Source organism: Tamandua tetradactyla, chromosome 20, assembly GCF_023851605.1.
Source record: "Tamandua tetradactyla isolate mTamTet1 chromosome 20, mTamTet1.pri, whole genome shotgun sequence".
NCBI classification, from domain to species: domain Eukaryota; kingdom Metazoa; phylum Chordata; class Mammalia; order Pilosa; family Myrmecophagidae; genus Tamandua; species Tamandua tetradactyla.
In genome coordinates this window covers 19,663,838-19,687,167 of record NC_135346.1, presented here as the reverse complement: position 1 = coordinate 19,687,167, position 23,330 = coordinate 19,663,838, and the positions used below count along the sequence as shown (strand labels likewise).

Below are 23,330 nucleotides of genomic sequence, written 5' to 3'. Positions count from 1 at the left end.
TGCTGGTGGCTGATAACTCCCTGTGTGTCTCTGCCCCCTACCCTGTGTCTGCCAGGCTTTGCCATTGCTTGAGGCTGTCATGATCTCTCCGCTCCCCGGATCTGTCCCCACAGTGGCCTGTGTGTGTGTTGTGGGCAAGGCCAGCAAGGGGCGGGCAGGGCTGGCCTTGGTACCTGCACCCCACCACCTAGATCAGAACCTTACATCCCTCCCCCTACTGCCCTCTGGCCCCTGGAAGACTCCTTGAGCTGGAAGGGACTCTGAGGGGTCTGTGGTCTAGCTTTCTGGTTTTGTGCTCAAGGTTCCAGATGTACTGCAGGAGCTCAGAGGAGTTGAGGCTTCTGTGGGGTGGACACCTGCAGTTATGGAAAGGTTATTCCTGGGGCAGGTTTGGGGAGGCCCCGGTGCCCCACCTCCTAACCCCATCAGATGTTCTCAGTAGAAGATATAGAAACTATAGCTGAGGTCTGTGTAAGGGAGTGTGTCTGCCTGTACGCGCTGATTATATGATGGGGTGAAGGGGTTGAGTCTGGGCGGCACTTTGTGACCGGCGGGCTTGCAGGAGTGGATCCGTGGGTATGTCGTGTGGTTGTGCAGTGTGTGGGATATGTTTGCGGTGGGAGGAGTGAAAGTGTGTACGTAGTGGTAGGTCTCTCCGCGCAGCAGGTGAGCGCATGGAGGGAGCAATGGAGTATTTGTGCAGTTGGAACTGTGAGTGTGCGCAGGTGTCTGTGAGTATATGTGTTTGTGTGTCTGTGTCGGTAAGGGGATCTGCGTGTTCATTCCCTCACAAACTCAGCACATGCCTGTTGGACATCACAATCCGCCAGGGACCAGCACACAGAGTCCCTGCCCACGTGGAGCTCACGTTCTGCGGGGTGACATGGACAACCTGACGTTTTTCCTGTGTTGTGGCACATGCTATACACACAGGAAACACACAGGAATAACATCAGGTTGTGGCACATGCTATACAGAAAACAAAATAGGGTAAAGGGCTGGTGCCTCACTGGGGTGGGGAGCTAAGGGGCCAGGGAAACCTTTTACGATGAGGTGGCATTTGGGCTGAAACCTGATGAAAAGTAGTCAGTCCTGCAAAGAGTTGGGGGAGGAGGCAGGGAGCACAGCTAGTGTAGTGCGCGTGTGGTCAGAGTGGGCTTGCTGTGTCCACTGATGGAAGGATGACCAGTGAATTGGAGCACCAGGAACCTGGGGGACAGGTCTACAAGATGAGATCCCAAAATAGGCAGAACCAGGTGACCTGGAGCCTCTTTGACCATGGTAAGGCTTTGGGGTTTATTCTAATTGCAGCAGGAAACAGGGGAGTAAAATGATCTGATTTATGATTGTAAATAAATATAGCTTTTGAGTGAAGAAGAGGCTTGAAGGGTGGGCAGGAGCGGAAGCAGAGAGACCAGTTAGAAAGCTGCTGCAGTCATCAGGTTGGAGATGATTCCCACCTCTTGGATGGAGATGGGAATGGTCAGATGTGGTCCGATGCAGGATCTGTTCGGAAGGCAGAATGAAAGGGCTTGCTGACGGAGTAGCTGTCAGAGCAGGTGGAAGAGAGAGTGATCAAGAGTGATTCCGAGGATCTGGGCCTGAGCAAGAGGAATGATGGTGTAGCAGCGAAGGAAGTGGGAAGACTCGGGTTGCAGATTTGGAAAGAGGGTGGGAAATCAGTGCCTCTGTTGACCGTGGCCCTTGGATTCATGAGTCTAGAGCTCATGGAGAAGTCAGAGCAAGAGATATAAATCTGAGAGTCAACTGCATATAGATGGATGAGGTCACTGAGAGGAAGAGGGCAGATGGAGAAAGAAAGAAGGCTGAGAGGCCTGAGCCCTACACTTCCAGCACAGACAGAAGAGAAAGAAGCTGCGACTGAGACAGAAAAAGATCAGCCATTGAAATAGGAGGAACCCCAGGACAGAGTGGGCATTCAAAAGCCCAGGGGAAGTGTGGCCCCAGAAGGAGGGAGTCGGCTGAGAGGGAAAGGAGATAACCATGGGACTTGGGCACAGGGCAGTTGTTGGCGAACATGACCAGTGTGGCCTCAGAGCAGTGATGGGACAGGACCCACGCTGGGGAGGATGGAGGACAAATGAGGAGGTAGAAGTGGAGCTGGACTAGAGACCACGGGACTGAGAGGTGGGGATCTGGGATGGGGCTTCATTTTTTAACGTTACACATGATTGTGTGTCAGCAGACAAGATCATGTGCATCTGTGGGCCTGACACTGGAATGTGCGGTTAATTGTGTGTGTATATGTGCACACACGCTTCTCTGCACATGAGCATGAGTGTCTCTTTGTGAAGGGATTTTTCGCCTTGTGTAGTAGATGTAATTACCAATGTCTGCGTGTCTGGTGGGATTGTACCCCTGTCTGTTTGGTAGTGTGTATACCTTTGCTACAGGAGATTCTGCAAGCCCAGGAGGTCAGTGACATTTCCCAGGGCTCCACAAAGGATTCAGGGTGCAGCCTCCACTTACCCCTGAGCTGGGAGAGGGTACAGCATGGAGAGACCAGGCAGCAGGTGTAGATGGGGACAGGGATGGGGTCTCTAGGCTGTAAGCCATGACTGTGGCCAGTGCTATCACCTCTTTCCTATTCTTCCTCTGACTCTCTCTATTCTCGAAGGGTAGGGATGGTGGCCCCACCAAGCAGTAGGGGGTGGCGGGGAGAGGCTGGCCTTTCTGAGGTCTCTGAGGCCCAGACTAGCTCAGTTTCTCAGAAAGACCCGGGGCTGCCCCTTGCACACAAGGACTGCCCTGGGAGCCAGGTGGGCTGTGCTGCCACTCATCAGGTTCTCCCAATCAGAGACCACAAGGGCCGGCATGGGCAGGCCCACCACCCTGACCAGGCTGCAGGTACAAAGGCCTTTCTTCCCATCACCCACCAGGGGCCTGGTGTGTTCTGTCCCTGCTCCTGGCACCGGCATCCCTCCTGAGTCCAGCCTCTGGGACCGATGTCCTGCCACAAGCCCAGAACATGCTGCTGTCCACCTTCTCGGGGTAGCTGAGGTGGCTGAGCCAGGTCTTGACTCAGAGTTTACTGCCAAGAGGAGCAGCTACCCCAGCCCCCCCAAGGCTCTCTGCAGCTACCAAGCCATAGTGGAGCAAGGCAGGGTTGCTGGCCAGGCCAGGTTGCCCTCCCCTGCACAGTGGCCTTGGGAGCTTCACCACCATCCTATCCCCTCCCACCACCCTGCATCTTCCACTCATGCTCTCTGGCAAGGACATGGGGTTCGGGAAGGTGAACTCAGGGGTAGCTGTGTGTGACCAGATACAGGGGAGGGGGGCTGGACTGGGGGGAGCAGGAGGCAATCCAGGAGCGGGCTGGAAGTGGGCAACACCTGAGCTTGAGGGAGCCCGAGGCTTTGGGGGTTCAGGTCTCTGCTGTCCCCAGGGGCCTGCCTCCTGCCCTGCCCCCTCACATCCATGCCACCTCTGCAGAAGCCGAGGAGCTGTACCAGAAGCGGGTCCTGACTATCACTGGCATCTGCGTGGCCCTGCTGGTCGTGGGCATCGTCTGCGTGGTGGCCTACTGCAAGACCAAGTGAGTGTCAGGCACACGGGCCGGGACAGGCCAAGCGAGGGGATGGGCCTCCAAGACCATTTCTGTGAAGACAGGCTCTGCTCCCCACCCCACTGTGCCTGGCCGCAGTCCCCCGCCCTCTCCTGCATACCAGCTGTCCCTTCAGGGTCTACCACAGTTGGGTGTGAGGCCAAAGGGCTAGGCCGAGAAGCAGCAGCATAAGGTTGGGGAATTGGGCCCAAGAGGACAGTACACAAAATGGCCATGAGCACAGGCTTTGGAAGAAGTTCTGGGTTCAAATGCAGCTCTGCCATTTCCCATGTGGCCCTGAGCAAGTTGATGAACCTGAGGTCAGTATCCTCATCTGTAAAATGGGAATGAGCCTAGTATGCACCTGAAAGGATGTTATGAGGATGTGGGCAGGAGTGTCCAGCTGGCCCAGAGGCTCCTGAAGCATCTGTGCCGTCAGGGCACTGGGCCAGGGAGGGGGGGTGCACAGAGTAGAAGACTGCATTCCCAGGGAAGAAAGGAGACCTCCAAAGGCATTGCCTGGCCGCACCCTAGGAGTGGTCCAGGCAAGATCACAGAGAAGGTGAGGCTGGGCCACCTCTAGGAGAGGAGAATTGGGTCAGAACTTCAGGGAAGGGGAGTAGACAGGAAGGGAAACTGGCTGGACAGTTCAGGAAGAATAGTGAAAACTAAAAGGTAAACACAGAAAAGGATCAGCTTTGTTCTCAAAAAAACACAGCATAAATCTAAAAAATAGCTGGGGCCCAGAAGACACCCTAAGGCCTTGAATGCCAGGCTAGGTAGTCTGGGGTCATACTGCAGACAGTAGGGAGCCTCACACAATGAAGATTATAGAGTGATGTAGTGCGGGTGTGTCACATATTCTGGGAGCAAGGAGCTGGAATAGCTGCCACTTTGGTGGCTAAGCCCCTTCGTTGGATGTCTGCTACCCCTTTCTGTGGGATCTATGGCCTCACCAGTGTTGTCCTTTGGATGAGTTTAAGACCAGAAGAGGGACATGGAGGAAGCTGGAGCTCAGGGAGTCCAGAGGAGGAGACTGAGCCCATGTGGGAAAATCTATTTCAAGAATTAGGGGAAAAGCAAGCCCCCTGTCCTGACCACCACTGAATTTGCACACTTCTTCAACAGTCATCCATTTAACGCCTGCTTAACACCAGACCCTGCCAGGCACATGATCAGGAGCCCCCAGTGTGTTCAGGGCTCTGAACAAGAGGCCCAGTGTCACACGGCACCTTGCAGGGATGCGTCAGTTTGAGTGGAGGCAGGAAGGGTTTCCCTGAGGAAGCAGCATTTAGGCTGAGGCCTGAGGGATGAGCAGGAGTTAGCAAGTGAAGTGGAGCAGAAGTGTTCCAGGTAGATGGGACAGTGTGTGCAAAGACCCAGTGGCCAGAGAGGGCGGGTTATAGTGGGATCAGAAACAAGCTCTCATGGATGGAACAAGCTAGGGTGGGGAAAGGGCAGTGAGAGAGAGAGCTGGAAAGAGAAAGGGGGATGCTGAGAGCCAATGAAAGGTTTCAAACAGGGAGTGGCATGATTAGATTTATCAAAGAAATGTATTGAGCACTTAATATGGGCCCTGGCAAAGGTAGTCCCACAAGCCATGACTCCCTAACCACATAGAACTTGACAGAAAGTATCTTGTTCATTTATCTATTTATGTGTTTGTCATCTGGCTCCACTACTGGCCCACAGGCTCCAAGAGGACAGGAATCTTTTCTGTCTTCTTCCCTGTTCAATACCCAGTGTCCAAAACAGCATCTGGCACATAATAAAACTCATTAACTACCAAGCGAATGAATGAGTGAGCCAGCAATGTGCTTCAATGTTTTATGTACTTTTAATCCTGAACGCATTTGACAGATGAGGAATTTGCCCAGGGTTACGCAGCTGGGAAGGAGTGGAGTTCTACTCTCCTTGCAGAGCCAGAGCTCCTTAGCACTACGTTCAGGTCCCGTATTGGTGGTGGAGGGGGCAGGTGGGAGGGGTCCTGGCTGGAGGAAACCCCGGGAGGGCAGTAGCAGTAGACCGCCATGGCCGCCTAGGGCAGAGGGAAGGGTGGTTTCCTTTCTGGGGACAGCGAGGGAAGTTCATCCTTGGCTGGGAGGAGGGGCGAGGTGTGTGCACAGCAGGCTAACGCACCCTCTCCCTGCACAGAAAACAGCGGAAGCAGATGCACAACCATATCCGGCAGAACATGTGCCCAGCCCACCAGAACCGGAGCTTGGCCAACGGGCCCAGCCACCCCCGGCTGGACCCTGAGGAGATCCAGATGGCAGACGTGAGTTGCGTGCCTGGGCCCTCCTCTGAGCATCCCCTTGGGCAGCCCGCCTTTTTGTACCTCCTGCAAGGGCAGCCCACGCAGCCCGCCCATCCCGTGGTCAGCTTTGCCTGCCTGGCATTGCCTGGCCAGGATGGCTGCCCTTGCGTTGCCCGTTACCTTAAGAAAAGGTGGGGGGTTGATCTGCTGGGGCCATCGCTGTTCCAACATCAAGTCCCTTCTCATCCAGTGGACCCCTGTCCCCTGCCCCCAGCATTCGTGGCTTCCTTGTCCCCTCAGGAAGGAGGGCCGGCCCAGTTGGGGCTCACTAATTCCCTCTCTGTCTGTCCCAGTATATCTCCAAGAACGTGCCAGCCACAGACCACGTCATCCGGAGGGAAGCTGAGACCACCTTCTCCGGGAGCCACTCCTGTTCTCCTTCTCGCCACTGCTCCACGGCCACGCCCACCTCCAGCCACAGGTGGGCGCCCGCCAAGGCCCACACAGCGCTTGCAGAGTCCTATGAGCACAGCTCCACGTGAGCATGCGCACACTCACACACTGCCTGCGTCCAGGCCCAAATCCCCAGCCAGGCTGGGCTCAGTACCGAGGCTCCCTCTGAGGGGCTGGGGGAGGATGGAGAGGACTTGATCCCCTTTTCCAGCCCAAACCAGCCCCAGAAGGAGAACTGCATCACTTATCTCCACCTCCATTTGGTTTGGCTTTGATTTCCCTTTATCGGGCAGGAAGTGCCTCCTCATTCAAGCATCCAGAGCGCTGGAGTGATTTGATTCGCTCCATGAGTCTGCCCGCATGAACCATCGTCCCCCTTGAGCCTTCTCTCCAGAGTTAGGGAGACCTGTCCACACAAGTACGAAGGTTTGCATTGCTCAAGAAACAATGCGACTGGCCCTTTCTTCCTCAGGCTACCCCAGGAATAGGCTGGGCCGCACGAATTGGTCCCTGGGGCGGGACCCCTTGAGTTAGATGGCTAAGAACAGTGGAGGACGAGGGTCCCGGACAGGGGGTCCTGGGACAGTGCTAAGGGGAGGTTAGTTGCAAAGAGTTGAGGAAGAGGCCTCTGCACATGGCAGCAAGGGACCCCAGCCCTCCTTCCAGCACCGAGGTGATACTACAAGTCAGCCCAGAGTGGAGAAGGCCATAAGCCGAGGGAGGCTGAGATGGACTGAGGACCAAGGGAAGGGTGGCCATGGGACCAAGACTGCTGGGCTCCCCTGTCCCTTACCGACCCCTCACCCTGCCCCCACCCGGCTTCCCCAGACACGAGAGCCACACGTGGAGCCTGGAACGTTCCGAGAGCCTGACCTCCGACTCCCAGTCGGGCATTATGCTGTCATCGGTGGGGACCAGCAAGTGCAACAGCCCAGCGTGCGTGGAGGCCCGAGCCCGGCGGGCAGCAGCCTACGGCCTGGAGGAGCGGCGCCGAGCTGCCCTGCCCCCCTACCATGACTCCATAGACTCCCTGCGCGACTCCCCACACAGCGAGAGGTCAGTTCTTACCCCATGCCATGCCCCACCTTGACCAGTGGTTGGCACCACTGGTCCAGGGCTGACCCCTAGGAAGCCTTGGAGGCACTTCACAGAGCCTCATGCCCATTTCTCAGATGGACAGACAAAGTCCCAGAGAGGTTAAGTGATCTACTCAGGCCCATCAGCCTGTTCAGCATGACCAGAATTATGACCAGTCAGTGGACCCTGGATGGAGTGACCATATAATTGAACTGTCCTACTGGGATACTTTGCAGAGTACAGGGACATTATTAAAAAGAGGGCCCAGCAGGAAACGGAAGATGACACAGATGGGGATGGGGGTGCTGTGTGCAAGGAGATTGACCGGTGCAGGGTAACCATGAGACAAGACTGATTGCAGGCCCTGGGAATCTCAGCAGTAGGCCCCACAGTTCAGGGTGCTGTCTCAGTGGCTGCAGTGAGAACTAGGAGACTTCCCTTCTTTCTGACGCCAGGCCAGGTGGAAAGAGTGGTCACAGGGATGGGAGTGGGGCAAGATCCCCCCCGCCCCCCAGCCAGCCCTCTCAGCAATTAGAGGCTGTGGGAGGAGAGTAGGGGAAGGTAAGGAGCAGATGTTCTCTTGCTCTCGACCGCCTACTCCGTGCCAGGCGCAGTACTGGGCAGGCCCACCGGGGGACCCAGAGCTGGTGCACCTGGGTTGGCTCCTGTGGAGCTCCCCCCATGGACACAAACCGGTGAAGCTCCCAGCTTTCTCCGGAAAGTGTTCATTAAGCACAGGACCTCACACCAGGGGATAGAGACCCGGACAGACTGCAGGTTGTGGGAAGCAGCCAGGTTTTCAGAGACCCGTCAGCTTCACCGCCTTCTAGCTGTTTGATCCTGGGCAGGTTAATCCCATCTCTGCCTTCATTCCTTCGGCCAGCCGTGGAATAACAATACCCATCATGCAGGGTTTCCCTGGAGGCGCCCTGAGAGAAGGCACGGAGAGCTCTCCGCCTAGTACCTCGCTTGGAACTGGTGCTCGCTAGGGGTGGCTACTGTTTTCAGTCACAACTGCAATAAGCCTTTTTAATGGGTGGGTGAGGAAGTGAGCAGGAGAGACCTGGGGGAGAAAAGCCTTCCAGGCAAGGGCACCAGATTGAGCCGTTCAAGTACTTGAGAAATGGTGGGTGAGGTGGCTGAAGCAGGATGGGCCCTGGGGCTGGGACAGACAGGCTGGGGCCATATCCCTGGGCTTTGTCCTGGGTGGATAAGCAGGAAGGGCCTCTTAAAGAAGAGCTGTGACTTAGAAAGATTGCTTTGGGAACTACCTGGAGAATGGCCTAAAGGAGGAGAGACCTTGGAGGGGTGTGGCGGGGAATACCAGAGTGAGGCAGCTGGGCCTGGGACTGGGTGGAGTGAGGGGAGTGCCAGGAAAGAGAGTGGGTAGGACCTGGTGCCCACTGGACGTGTGTGGGCAAGAAGGAAAAGTGAGGAGTGAGGTGATTCGGAGAGAAAGTAATGAGGACTCTGGACTGGTTCCAGAGAGCGGTGAGGTGCCTGCCTCGCGGTCTGGAAACAAGGCACGGAGGCAGGGGTGGCCCCCATCCAAGGCAACAGTGATTGGGCGAGAGGCTGAGGGGTTCACCAGAGCGGGTGTGGAGAAAGAAAAGGGACAAGTACCCAGGGCCCAGACTGGGAAATATTAACAAGGGCAAACTTTTTAAAAATATTTTTTATTGTGAAATAAATGCAGAAAAGTGATAAATTTCAAAGTACAGTTTAACAAGTAGTTACAGAGGAAATTTCAACGTATGGAATGGGTTACATTCCCACAATTTAGGTGTTTCCTTCTAGCTGTTCCAATACACGAGAGACTAAAAAGAAACATCTATATAATGATTCAGCAGTCATAATCAATTGTTAAATTCTTTCTGGGTTACAACTCCTCCCTCTCACCTGATCGTTTTCTCAATCTTCAGGGATATTTTGGCAGTGACCATTGTAACTTCTTCATGTTGGAAAGGGATGTTGACATTATGGGGTAGGGAGATACCACTGGTTGTATTCTTGGAGAGACTTGTACTTCTGCGATTCCATGCTTATCTGGCATAGGAACCATCTAGAGGTTTTCAGTTTCTAAAAAATATACTTAGTGAATGAAACTTTTAGAGAATCTCAGACAGACCCCTGGGTATTCTTTAGGGGTTTCTAGAATACTGTTGGCCGGGACATGGCATACCATGGCAATTTGCAATATCTAGCTGAAGCTTGCATAAGGATAACTTCCAAAATAGCCTCTTAACTCTATTTGAAATCTCTTAGCCACTGAAATCATATTTTGTTACATTTCTTTTCCCTCTTTTGGTCAAGAAGGCATTGTCAGTCCCACAATGTCAGGGCCAGGCTCAGCCCTGGGAGTCATGTCCCATGTTGCCAAGGAGACTTGCAACCCTGGAAGTTGTGTCCCATGCAGGGGGAAGGGTAATGAGTTTATTTGCAGAGTTGGGCTTAGAGAGAGAGGGGCCACATCTAACCAACAAAAGAAGTTCTCTGGAAGTGACTCTTAGGCATAATTATAGGTAGGCTTAGCTTCCCCTTACAGAAATAAGTTTCGTAAGAGCAGGCCTCAAGATTGAGGGGTTGGCTTATTAAATTGGGGTTCCCTGGAGCTTGAGAGAATTTCCCAGGTGGGAAAGTTTAATAGTTTCATATGTTTTCTCCAGTCCCTCAAGGGACTTTGCAAGTACTTTTTTATTATCTGCCCAAGATACTCTGTAATGTATCAGGATAATGCATCAAGCTATACAGAATTACAAGATCTCATTCCCTATTCTGGGCTCCATGTGGTTTAGGTTGTTTAAATGAACTGGCTAGACAGGTTAAGTTAGATTGTATGTTAGAGAAAATTTAAATTTTGTACAAAACAACATTTCTTCCTTTGGTCTCACACAGGAAGTAAAGTTTTAAAATATAGACATTATCATCTTTTACCCTGTATCCTGATTTACCTTAGTCCCCACCTGCTCAGCTTTGTTCATATCTCTAATTGAAGTATGATCTCTTTTTCGACTTCTTTAAAAATTGCTGTATGGAGCAATGCTGACTTTCAGAGCTGCAGCATTCTTATTCTGAGTCTTAGGTACACCAGGTACCCAAAGTTCCAGGGAAATACCAGGTTATACACATAGAGCTCAGCCTCTCAGAATTTAGAAATAACATTTAAAAATGAGGAATAAGGGTGGGCCACAGTGGCTCAGCAGGTAAGAATGCTTGCCTGCCATGCCCGAGGACCCGGGTTCGATTCCCAGTGCCTGCCCATGTAAAAAAAAAAAAATGAGGAATAAATATGACTGCTATAAGAGTTTACAATCTAGGCTTTTGAGTTGTCTGCCTCTTCACCTTTGACAAAGTCCTTTGACGCACAGAAGCATTTGATTTTGAGGAATTCCCATTTATCTAGTTTTTCTTTCATTGCTTGTGCTTTGAGTGTAAGGTCTATCTAAGAAGCTGCATCCATTACTAGGCCTTGAAGCCATATTTTCTTTTAAGAGTTTTATGGTATTGGCTCTTATATTTTCTTATAAGTATTTTCTAAATGACACCATACAATATTTGGCCTTTTGCTTCTGGCTTATTTCGCTCAGCATAACGTCCTCACTGTCCATTCACTTCATAGCATGCCTCGCAACTTCGTTCCTTTCTGTAGCTGCACAGTATTTCATCACATGTATATGATGTAACTCCTCAGTTGATGTAACTTCGGCCACCTCCATCCATTGGCTATCATGAAAAAAGCTGCCAGAAACATCAGGGTGCAATTGTTTATTCAAGTCCCTGCTTTCAGTTCTTCTGAGGATACTGTTAGTAATGGGATCACCTAATCATATGCGACCCTATACTCAGCCTCCTGTGGCTTCACCGCAGTTCCCTCTGGAGGGGCTGCACCCTTCTGCTACCCTACCACCACTAGGTACACCTCTCTCCACATTTTTTTCTAGCACTTGAATCTATCTATTTATTTAGAATCTAAAGATTTTTGTTGAGATATAGTCACATATCATATATCCAAAAAAACAATCAGGGCGGACGACAGAGTTTCAGCAGGCAGAGTTCTCGCCTGCCATGCCAGGGACCCAGGTTCGATTCCCAGGGCCTGCCCATGCAAAATAATAATAATAATAATAATAATAATAAATAAAATAAACAACCAATATCTCACAGTATCCTCACTTAGGTGTACAATCAGCACTCTCAATTTTAGACAATTTTTATTGCTCCAAAGAGAAAAATAACAGATAGACACACCAAAGAGAAAACCCAAATCACCCAGTTATCCTCCCCCCCAATTATTTACCCCTAGTATTGGTGTGGAACTAGTGTGGAATTCCTGTTATATATAGTTCATAGCATGCAATAGGTAGTTTTCCCATATATCACTCTATTACTAATTCTTTGTACAAATGCCAAGAACTTATTTATATTTGTAGTGTTAATTGGTGAGATACATGACTTTAAACAGCCCCTTTCAATCAAATTCACCTTCAGTACAGCGCTATTACTTATTATCCCACTAATGAACTACCATCACCTCTATTCATTCCCATACATTTAGAGTCAATCTTGTTAACAAGTCTGTACTTACTAGGTAACCACTCCCCCTTCTCTAGCTTCTGTCTATTTCTAGGTCCCCTATATTCCACATTTTAAGACTCTGAGTTTACATTTTTTAGATTGTTCATATTAGTGAAATCAGACAATATCTATCCTTTAGTGTCTGGCCTATTTCACTTAGCATTATCCTCAAGGTTCATCCATGTTGTCACATGCTTCAGGACCTTATTCCTTCTTACTTCTGCCTAATATTCCATCATACGTATAGACCACATTTTGTTTATCCACTCATCTGTTGACGGACATTGTTTTCATCATTTGGTAATTGTGAAATTAGAATAATGACACTAAGAACATCAGTGTGCAAATGTCTGTTCATGTCACTGCTGGGTTGTGGGGCAACTTAATATTTTGTTTTCTAGAGAAACTGCCAAACTGTCTTCCGCAGTGGCTGTACCATTATACATTCCCATCAGCAGCGAAGAGGTGTTCCAACTTCTCCACATCCTCTATAACATTTGTAGTTTCCCATTTGCTTAATGGCAGACATTCTCATAGGTGCGAGATGATATCTCATTGTGAGTTTGATTTGTGTTTCCCTTACAACTAATGAAGTCGAACATCTTTTCATGTGCTTTTTAACCATTCGTATTTCCTCTTCAGAAAAAAATGTCTATTCATATATTTTGCCCATTTATAATTGTGTTGTTTGTTCTTTTGTTGTTGAATGGTAGGATTTATCTATATATGTTGGATAACAAACCCTTATCAGCTATATAGTTTCCAAATATTTTCTCCCATTGAGTTGGCTGCCTCTTCACCTTTGACAAAGTCCTTTGACACACAGAAGCATTTGATTTTGAGGAATTCCCATTTATCTAGTTTTTCTTTCATTGCTTGTGCTTCGGGTGTAAGGTCTATCTAAGAAGCTGTCCATTACTAGGCCTTGAAGCCGTATTTTCTTTCAGGAGTTTTATGGTATTGGCTCTTATATATAGGTCTTTGATAACTTTGAGTTAATTTTTGTGTAGGGTGTAAGGAAGGGGTCCTCTTTCATTCTTTTGGATATGAATATCCACTTCTCCCAGCTCCATTTGTCGAAGAAACTGTTCTGTCCCAGTTCAGTGGATTTGGAGGCCTTGTCAAAAATCAGTGACCACAGATCTGGGGGTCTACTTCCAAATTCTCAATTTGAATTCATTGATCAATGTATCTATCTTCGTGCCAATACCATGCTGTTTTGAACACTGGCTTTAAAATATGCTTTAAAGTCAGGAAGCATAAATCCTCTCACTTATTCTTCTTTTTAAAGATGTTTTTGGCAATTTGAGGCCCCTTTCCCTTCCAAATAAATTTCATAACTAGCTTTTCCGAATCTACAAGGTAGGTTGTTGGAATTTTTATTGGTGTTGCATTGACTCTGTAGATCAATTTGGGTAGAACTGCCATCTTACTAACATTTAGCCTTCCTATCCATGAACATGGATTATCTTTCCACCTATGTACTTTGATTTCTTTTAGCAAAGTTGTATAATTTTTTGTGTAGAGGTCCTTTACATCCTTGGTTAAGTTTATTCCTAGACACTTGATTCATTTAGGCTATTGTGAATGGAATTTTTTTCTTAATTGTCTCCTCAGTTTGTCATTACTAGTGTATAGAAACATTACTGATTTTTGCACATTAATCTTGTATCCTGCCACTTTGCTGAATTTATTAGCTCAAGCAGCTTTGTGACGGATTTCTCAGGATTTTCCAGAGAAAAATTATTTGTCATCTGCAAATAATGAAAGTTTTATTTCTTCCTTTCCAATTCGGATTCCTTTTATTTCTTTTTCCTACTAAATTGCTCTAGCTACAACTTCTAGTACAATTTTGAATAATAGTGATGACAATAAGCATCCTTGTCTCATTCCCAATCTTGGGGGAAGGCTTTCAGTCTCTCACTGATGGGTAGGATGCTGGCCACAGGTTTTTCATATATGCCCTTTATCATGCCTACGTACGTTTTGAAGTATTTTCATCAGAAAAGGATGCTGAATTTTGTGGAATGCTTTTTCATTGTCAGCACTTTGTCATGTGACTTTTCCCTTTTGATTTGTGCATGTGTTGTATTATGTTGATTCGTTTCTTATGTTGAACTACCCAAGTGGAATGAGCCCCATTTGGTCATGGTGTATAATTCTCTTAATGTGCCTTTGGTCTCGAGTTGCAAGTATTTTGTTGAGAATTTTTGTATGTATCTTCATTAGGGAAATTGGCCTGTGGTTTTCCTTTCTTATAGTATCTTTATCTGGTTTTGGTAATAGGGTGACGTTAGCTTCATAAAATAAGTTAGGTAGTGTTCCCTTTTCTTCAATATTTTGGAAGAGCTTGAACAGGAGTGTGTTAGTTCTTTTGAAATGTTTGGTAAAATTCCCCTGGGTTTTTCTTTGTAGGAAGGATTTTTTTGTTTTGTTTTGTTTTGTTTTGTTTTAATTTATTTATTAATTTAAAAAACTAACAAACAAAATAAAACATTAACATAGATAATCAGTAATTCACAATATCATCACTTAGTTGCATATTCATCATTTCTTAGAACATTTGCATCCATTCAGAAAAAGAAATAAAAGACAATAGAAAAAGAAATAAAACGAAAACAGAAAAAAAAAAGATTATACCTACTATACCCCTTACCCCTCGCTTTCACTGATCACTAGCATTTCAAACTAAATTTATTTTAACATTTGTTCTCCCTATTATTTATTTTTATTCCATATATTCTACTCATCTGTTGACAAGGTAGATAAAAGGAGCATCAGACACAAGGTTTTCACAATCACACAGTCACATCGTGAAAGCTATATCACTATACAATCATCCTCAAGAAACATGGCTACTGGAACACAGTTCTACATTTTCAGGCAGTTCCCTCCAGCCCCTCCATTACATCTTGAATAACAAGGTGATATCTACTCAATGCGTAAGAATAACCTCCAAGATAACCTCTCGACTCTGTTTGGAATCTCTCAGCCATTGACACTTTGTCTCATTTCCCTCTTCCCCATTTTGGTCGAGAAGGTTTTCTCAATCCCTTGATGCTGAGTCTCAGCTCATTCTAAGATTTCTGTCCCACATTGCCAAGAAGGTCCATACCCCTGGGAGTCATGTCCCACGTAGACAGGGGGAGGGTAGTGAGATTGCTTGTTGTGTTGGCTGGAGAGAGAGGCCACATCTGAGCAACAAAAGAGGCTATCTTGGGGGTGACTCTTAGGCCTAAATTTTAAGTAGACTTGACCTATCCTTTGTGGGGTTAAGTTTCATATGAACAAACCCCAAGACTGGGGGCTCAGCCTATAACTTTGGTTGTCCACACTGCTTGTGAGAATATCAAGAATTCAACTTGGGGAAGTTGAATTTTCTCCCCATTCTCACCATTCCCCGAAGGGGACTTTGCAAATATTTTTCCACTCACTGATCGAATCACTCTGGGATTCATCAGGACATCACTCTGGACGCACCAACAAAATCTCATGTCCTACCTGAGATTCCAAGTACTCATGGTGTTCAATCAAACTATCTACATAAGTTATATTAGGAAATGCACTAGTCAAAATATAAATTTTGTACCAAATAAACATTTTTTGCTTTAGTCTCACACATAAGGTGACATTTTAAAATATTAATTATGTAGGAAGGTTTTTGATGACTGAATATCTTTACTTATGATTGGTTTGTTGGGGTCTTCTATTTCTTCTACAGTCAATTTGATTGTTCATGTGTTTCTAGGAAATTCTCCATTTCCTCTGAGTTGTCTAGTTTATTGGGATACAGTTGTTCATAGTATCCTGTTAGGATTATTTTGTATTTCTTCAAGATCCGTGGTAATGGGCCCCTTCTCATCTCTGATTTCGTTTATTTGCATCTTCTCTCTGTTTTACTTTCTCATTCTAGCTAAGGATTTGTCGATCTTGTTGATCTCCACAAAGAACCAACTTTTGGTTTTATTGATTCTATTGTTTTGTGTTGTTGTCGTTGTTGTTCTCCAATTCATTTATTTCCATTTTGATGTTTGTTATTTCTTTTCTTCTACTTGCTTTAGGATTAGTTTGCTTTTCTTTCTCTAACTTCCTCAGTTGTTCAGTTAGGTCTTTGGTTTTAGCTCTTTCTTCCTTTTTAATGTATGCATTTAGAGCTATAAATTTCCCTCTCAGCACCACCTTCAGTGCATCCCTTAGGTTTTGATATGTTGTATTCTCATTTTCATTTGTCTCCAACTATTTACCAGTTTCTCTTGCAATTTCTTCTTTGACCCACTGATGATTTAAGAGTGTGTTGTTTAACCCCTATTATTTGTGAAAGTTCTGGTTCTTTGGTGGTTATTGATTTCCAACTTCATTCCATTATGATCAGAAAAGTGTTGAGAATAATTTCCGTCTTTTTACATTTATTGAGACCTGTTTTGTGCCCCAGCATATGATCTATGTTGAAGAACAGCCCATGAGCACTATTGAGAAGAATGTATATCCTGGTGTTGAGGGATGCAACAAGCTATACATATATATCTATTAGGGCTAATTCATTTTATCACATTGTTTAGGTTCTCTATTTCCATCTTGATCCTCTCTCTGGTTGTTCTAACTATAGTAGAGAGTGGTGTATGAAGTGTCCCACTATTATTATAGAAAAGTGTATTGCTCCCTTCAGTTTTGCCAATGTTTGCCTCACATAGTTTGGAGCTCTGTGGTTGGGTACATAAACATTTATGATTGTTATTTCTTCTTGGTGACTTGTCCTTTTTATTAATATAGTGTCCTTCCTTACCTCTTATGGCATCTTTGCAGTAAAAGTCTATTTTGTCTGATATTAATATAGCTACCCCTGCTTTGTTTTGGTTCCAGCTTCCATGGAAATTTTTTTCCATCCTTTCACTTTCAATCTATTTGTATCCTTGAGTCTAAGATGAGTCCCTTGTAAAGAGCATATGGATATATCAGACTTTTAATCCACTCTGCCAATCTGTATCTTTTCATTGGGGAATTTAGTCCATTCACATTCAAAGTTATTACTGCAAAGGCAATACTTGAACCAACCATCTTATCATTTGGTTTTTATTTGCCAGATCTATTTTATCCCTCTCTCTCTTTTTATTCTTTAAGTTACCCTTACTAATACTCTTCAGTTCTGTGCCCTTCTCTAGACCGCTCTATCCTTTTTTTTTTTTTCCCAGCTGACAGAACTCCCTTTAATATTTCTTGCAGGGCAGGTCATTTGTTAAATTCTCTCAGCATTTGTTTGTCTGTGAAAATTTAAAACTCTCTCACATTTTGAAGGACTTTGCTGGATAAAGAATTCTTGACTGGCAATTCTTCTCTTTCAGAATATTAAATATGCCATACCTCTGCCTTCTCATCTTCATGGTCCCCTTTGAGTAATCAGTACTTAGTCTTATGTGGCTTCCCTTGAATGTGGTGAATTGTTTTTCTCTTGCTGCTTCCAGGACTTTCTCCTTCTCTTCAATATTTGACAATCTGATTAGTACGTGTATTGAAATGGGTCTATTTGGGTTTATTCCATCTGGAGCTAATTTGGCTTCTTTGATTAGCATATTTGTGTCTTTTAAAAGAGTTGGGAAGTTTTCCTAATTATCTCCTCAAATACTCTTCCCAGCCCTTTACTCCTCTCTTTTCCTTCTGGAACACCAGTGATTCTTATATTTGTGTACATCATGTTGTCCATCATTTCCCTGAGATCCAACTCAAATTTTTCCCTTTTTTTTCACCATTTGTTCTGTTGTGTGTTTGTATTCAATTGCCCTGTCCTCTAGTTCACTTATTCTTTCTTCTGCCTCTCCATATCTGCTGTTGTGACTCTCTAGTGTATTTTTAATTTGACCTGCAGTATCTTTCATTTCCGTAAGATCTCTGATTTTCCTGTTTACTATTTCTTTATGCTCTTCTAGTGTCTTCTTGATATCCTTTATGTCTTTACCAACCCACTGAAGTTATTTTGGAGATTTTTACATACTTCTTTGATTAGTTGTTCCAAATTCTGTCTCCTCGGACTTTTCAATTTGGTCATTTGGCTTGGCCATATCTTCTTGCATCATCATGTGCTTTATGATTTTGCACTAATTTTTCAGCATTTGGTTATCTTCTAAGGTTATAAAGTAAGGTTACTTTGAAAGTTGATTTCCCTTGCTTGCCTAAGATTTTATAATTGCATGCGGTTTTACTGAAGGTTCCCTTCGGCTCTTGGGTATCAGTAATTCCCTGCCAACAAGTTTATTTGGGCAGCTGCATAGAATTTGGCAGAATAGCAGTTTGCCAGAGTGCACTGTCCCTGAACTCCCAGCAGATGGTGCTCTTGGGTCAACTCTTCCTCTCAAGCCCGTTTTTTAACCCTGACTACCGCTGGGCTAGGTTCAAACCAGGTGAAAATGCAATGCAACAGGTCTCCGAGTGTGCTGGAGAGAGTCAGAAGGGCAAACTTTTAGGGAACTGGACATCTTTAGCCCCAAGCAGAGATACCTCAGTAGGGTCTTGTGAGTATCCAGGGCTGACGATCCTACCTGGGGCTATGAGCAGTCGCTTCCCTGATGTAGCTTTCGACTTCAATATAAGAAGGAATATTTCCCCCCATTGACACTAGCAGGCCATGGGATGAGTTGTCCCTGCAGGGGGCAGTGAGTCCAGGTCACAGGAGTATCTATCTGAGTGGGGACTAGGGGATTCTGGAATTAGTTTCAGTCCTGACTCCTGCCTGACAGGGGTTCAAATCTCTGCTCTACCATTTCCTCACTGTGTGGACCTTGAATAAGCCACTTCAGTGTTCTGAATCTTGGTTTCCTCATGTGTGGTGTGGGAATAATGTTAAGGGTCTTACATTACTAAATTACCGTATGAGATCGTGCATATTAAACGCCCCAGTCTGAGCTAACACAAAGTACGCATTCAGGGATGGTACCCCACAGCAGGTGATCATTCAGCAAGGCACACCACCACAAGTCAGGCGCTGGGCTAAGACACTGACACGTTATTGAGTCATCCCAACAACGGTACGGGATGAGTACTGTGGTCATCCCCATTTGGCAACTAAGAAAACTGAGGCTTGGAGAGGGTAAGGAAACTGCCTAAGGTCACTCGTTCTCGCCGGCGGGCTTCTGAGTAAGAGCTTTGCTGGCCGTCGGGTCCGCCCCTCCCGCGCCCCCCCACCCGCTCCCAGGCCCACGCCTCTGCCTCTCCCCGCAGGTACGTGTCGGCACTGACCACGCCCGCGCGACTCTCGCCCGTGGACTTCCACTACTCTCTGGCCACGCAGGTGCCAACTTTCGAGATCACGTCCCCCAACTCGGCGCACGCCGTGTCGCTGCCGCCAGCCGCGCCGATCAGCTACCGCCTGGCGGAGCAGCAGCCGCTACTGCGGCACCCAGCGCCCCCCGGCCCCGGGCCTGGGCCCGGCGTGGACATGCAGCGCAGCTACGACAGCTACTACTACCCGGCGGCGGGGCCGGGGTCGCGGCGCGGGGCCTGCGCGCTGGGCGGCAGCCTGGGCAGCCTGCCCGCCAGCCCGTACCGCATCCCGGAGGACGACGAGTACGAAACCACGCAGGAGTGCGCGCCCCCGCCGCCGCCGCGGTCGCGCACGCGCGGCACGTCCCGCAGGACGTCGGCGGGGCCCCGGCGCTGGCGCCGCTCGCGCCTCAACGGGCTGGCGGCGCAGCGCGCACGCGCGGCGCGGGACTCGCTGTCGCTGAGCAGCGGCTCGGGCGGCGGCTCGGCCTCGGCCTCGGACGACGAGGCGGACGACGCGGACGGGGCGCTGGCGGCCGAGAGCACGCCTTTCCTCGGCCTGCGCGCCGCGCACGACTCGCTGCGCTCGGACTCGCCGCCGCTGTGCCCGGCGGCCGACAGCAGGACTTACTACTCCCTGGACAGCCACAGCACGCGGGCCAGCAGCAGACACAGCCGCGGGCCGCCCCCGCGGGCCAAGCAGGACTCGGCGCCCCTCTAGGGGCCCCCGCCCGCCCGCCGCCCCCTCCGCCTCGCCCGCCCCACTGTCGTTAAGGAGAACAGAGACCGCCAACTGGAGAGAGAAAGGAGGGGAAACAAAAGAAATAAAAATATTTTTATTTTCTATAAAAGGAAAAAAAAAGTATAACAAAATGTTTTATTTTCATTTTAGCAAAAATTGTCTTATAATACTAGCTAACGGCAAAGACGTTTTTATAGGGAAACTATTTATATGTAACATCCTGATTTACAGCTTCGGAAAAAAAAAGAAACAACAAAAAAAAGTGAGAGATGGGCCAATTTTTTGACTCTTTAATAGAAACCTATATTGTGGTGCCTTTTGCTGTATGCTAATCTGGAGCTCCTGGAGAGAATGCTGAGCTGCGGGGTGGGGGGTGTGCAGGATCCTAAGTAGGTGGGGGTGAGAGAAAGTGGGGCAAAGAGAAGCTGTAGGGTTTTAATGGGGGAGAAGGGAGGGCCTTGGGGGATCAATCCTGGGAAGCGAGATGAGGACCTTAGTTGCTTTGCCCCCAGCATGATCTTGAGCCCTGGGCGCCTTGAGAGGAGAGGGCAGGGATCCTAGGCTCTGGGCTAAAGGTGGATTCCATGAAGTCCAGGGAGACATGAGGGCCCAGAGACAGCAATCAGAATGGGGAAGGGACGTCCCCACTCTTCACAGCTGCCAAGAGAGGGGGGCTGGGGAAAAGGTCCCCACCAGCCCCTGCCCCAGGGAGTGGGCGGCTCTGCCAGGGGCCCAGTGTATGTGGCTCCTTCACCCCCATGGCCTCCAGGAGGCCGCTCAGTCCTCTGCAGCACCTTTGTTTACAGGTCGTCTTTTCTATTTTACGCCTGCATGTCCTTTGCATTTCAGATTCTTTTGATTGGATGCATGGTCACGCTGGGACCAAGAAGAGCCACTGGGCAGTGTACGTGTTACCCCCTTTTAGCAATAAAGTCCCACCCTCCCTTCTCACAGACCACCCCTAGCCCCACGCCGCCTAGGACTTCCACTCCCTCTCCTCTTGCAGCACCCCTACCCACCAAAACTGGGTCCACAGAATCTCCGCTAATTTGTCAAAAAGGTAATTGTTTAAAAATAAATTATCCCGAACACAAACAAATGAGAACCCTGCCCTGAAATGTCCAAACACCTGACTGTTGACACTTGAACATTTTTATATTATAAATAAAATCAGAAATAACTCACGTTTGACCGTGTGTGCCTAGCCCCCAGGTGAGGAGGGGAGCCAGGAATGGGTGGCTGGGGTGGATATGGATGGATGTTGGCAGGGAAGGTGGAGAGGACCAGGGCAGTCCCTGGAAAAAGTGACCTTCCGATTGCCCTGGGCCCAGGTGGCAGGACAGGCGCCAACACCCACCCCTTCTGAGAAGGACGTTTACAAAGTGTCCCCTGGCTGCCGAAGAGTGTGGCCAAGGGACTGACGAAATGACTCTACTTCGAACTCGGTCTCAGGTCCCTGGCCCAGTTTCTGTCCTGTGGCTGCCGGGGTGGACTGAAGCAACGGTCTCTGGCCCCAGGTGGGTGAGGAGGGAAGGGTTGTGGGGTTGGCACTGGGGCAGCTGAGGCCTTGGGTATGTCCCAGGCAAGGTCTGGGCATGCAAAGTGGCACTGTAGATACCCACCACTACCAGGAGGGCCACAGCTGTGCTGGTTAAGCCCACAGGGTGTTACCCTTTCCCCAACGTTGTACCTCCCTGAGAGCCAGAGCCTGTCCAGACCCGCAGCTCCTGGTGAACAGTGTGTGATTTCAGCATGGCGAACATAGATGGAGGTCCAGGATGGAGAAGGCTTTCCCACCTCTGATTAACTTCTTACACCAGCACCAGGAACCACTGGGTTCCAGCCAGACACTAGGGATTCTGTGTTCTATCCAAAGACCCCAGGTGGTTGGAGGGTGGGTGTGTTACTGTCCCCAGGATGTGTGTGTGTGGTCAGTTTGGAAACCTACCCTCAGCAGGGACAGAGAGGCTTCAAGATGAGGTGGCTTAGGCCACAGTAAGACCTGAGTTCACACACCAGCTCTGCCCCTCACTAGCCGTGTGGCTCTTCTGGGCCGCAGTTTCCTCAACTGTGGAATGACGACGCCCATGCCTGCCTCCCAGGGCTGCTGTGGACATTATGTTTATAAAGCACTGCTTCCGCCCGAGAACGATCTCTAGTAAATGGCTAATTTGATGGCGATGACGGTATCATATACTTTGCATTCTTGAATCACACAGTTAGAAACTGGCAAAAATCGGATGAGAAAGAGGTAAAGGATAAAAGTAAAGAAAGAATTAAAGTCATCATATTCCTTGTTGGGGTGCTGAGGAGAAAGTGCCCTTTAAAAAGAAACAAAATGAACTTCACCCTACATAAACTTACAAATCGTTTGCTTCTCCTAACCTCTGTCTGATGGTCTCATTCAGATCCTTTGCTGGCTGATATTGCTGTTGGCTTTACATTTTTCCCAGAGCCAGTGATTCCTCTGTATGACCTCTGACCTGTACCCCCAAAGAACTCTGAATGACTTCTTGGTGAATCCACTGACGTTTTCATGACCCAACTTAGTGGCCTCACTGGGCCAATTTGAGGGCTCTGAGTTGCTGTTGCTTTTGAAAGTTTCAATTAGAAACCACACCATGACTCAATGAACCCATTGGCTTCTGGGTGACCCCACTGGACTCTCAGTGACCACTTTGTGAACTCCTTGACCTTTGCATGACCCCATTTGGTACCTTCATTATCTGCTCTGGATCCTAAGGTAGCTGCTGAGAGGCTCAGGCCAGGATCTGATGTGGTTCCTTGGCTCTTTTTTCCTCAAATGATCCACCCATTCATTTCACAGGTATGGGTGCGACCTGGGAGCAGGTTTGCTAGGGAACCTTCAGTAGGTCTGTTCAGGAGGAGCTGTAGCCCTGTCAAACGACTTCCCTACCACCACCCGTCCCCTAGGAGAACTTGACATTGGGACAGCTTCCGAGTCAGAATCTTCTTCCCCCACTGCCCCCATTCTTCTCTGCCAGGTCATTTCTTCCTCTAGCCACTCCCAGGTCCAGATGCTAGTGGTGACCACCTGTCCCCTCCTCACTAGACTGTGAGCCCCAGGTGGGCAGGCATTTTGTCAGCCTTCTCACCGGTGTCCCCAGCACCCAGCACAGTGGGTGGCGCACCGCTGACTTTCACAAATGCGAGGACGAAGGCTCAAGAGGCGCTATCAGGATCAGACAACCCCTCTCCCCCCAGGAGTCCCTGTGCCTGCAGCCACTTCTCAGGACCACCAGGGGACACAAACCAGGTATTGCATGTCACCTGCTGTCCTCCGGCCCCTGCTTTTCCAGTCCTACAGAATGGGCTTGTTAGGGACAGAGATTGTGTGGAGGAAACATGATGATCCATCAGAATGCAGGAAGAAAACATTAGAACTTTGA

At 48.4% G+C, this 23,330-nt stretch overlaps 1 protein-coding gene across 7 annotated transcripts in view; it reads left to right on the top strand.

The window, feature by feature from the left end:
- Positions 1-19,899, top strand: part of NRG2 (neuregulin 2) — a 240,092-nt gene extending 220,193 nt beyond the window's left edge. For all 7 annotated transcript variants that reach the window (XM_077137173.1, XM_077137171.1, XM_077137172.1 and 4 more), the window contains 5 exons: positions 3,454-3,556; positions 5,720-5,843; positions 6,176-6,303; positions 7,104-7,331; positions 19,137-19,899. In XM_077137173.1, coding sequence (XP_076993288.1) covers positions 3,454-3,556; positions 5,720-5,843; positions 6,176-6,303; positions 7,104-7,331; positions 19,137-19,899 — 1,346 coding nt within the window. The remainder of the gene's footprint in view (positions 1-3,453; positions 3,557-5,719; positions 5,844-6,175; positions 6,304-7,103; positions 7,332-19,136) is intronic.
- The last annotated feature ends 3,431 nt before the right edge of the window (positions 19,900-23,330 follow it).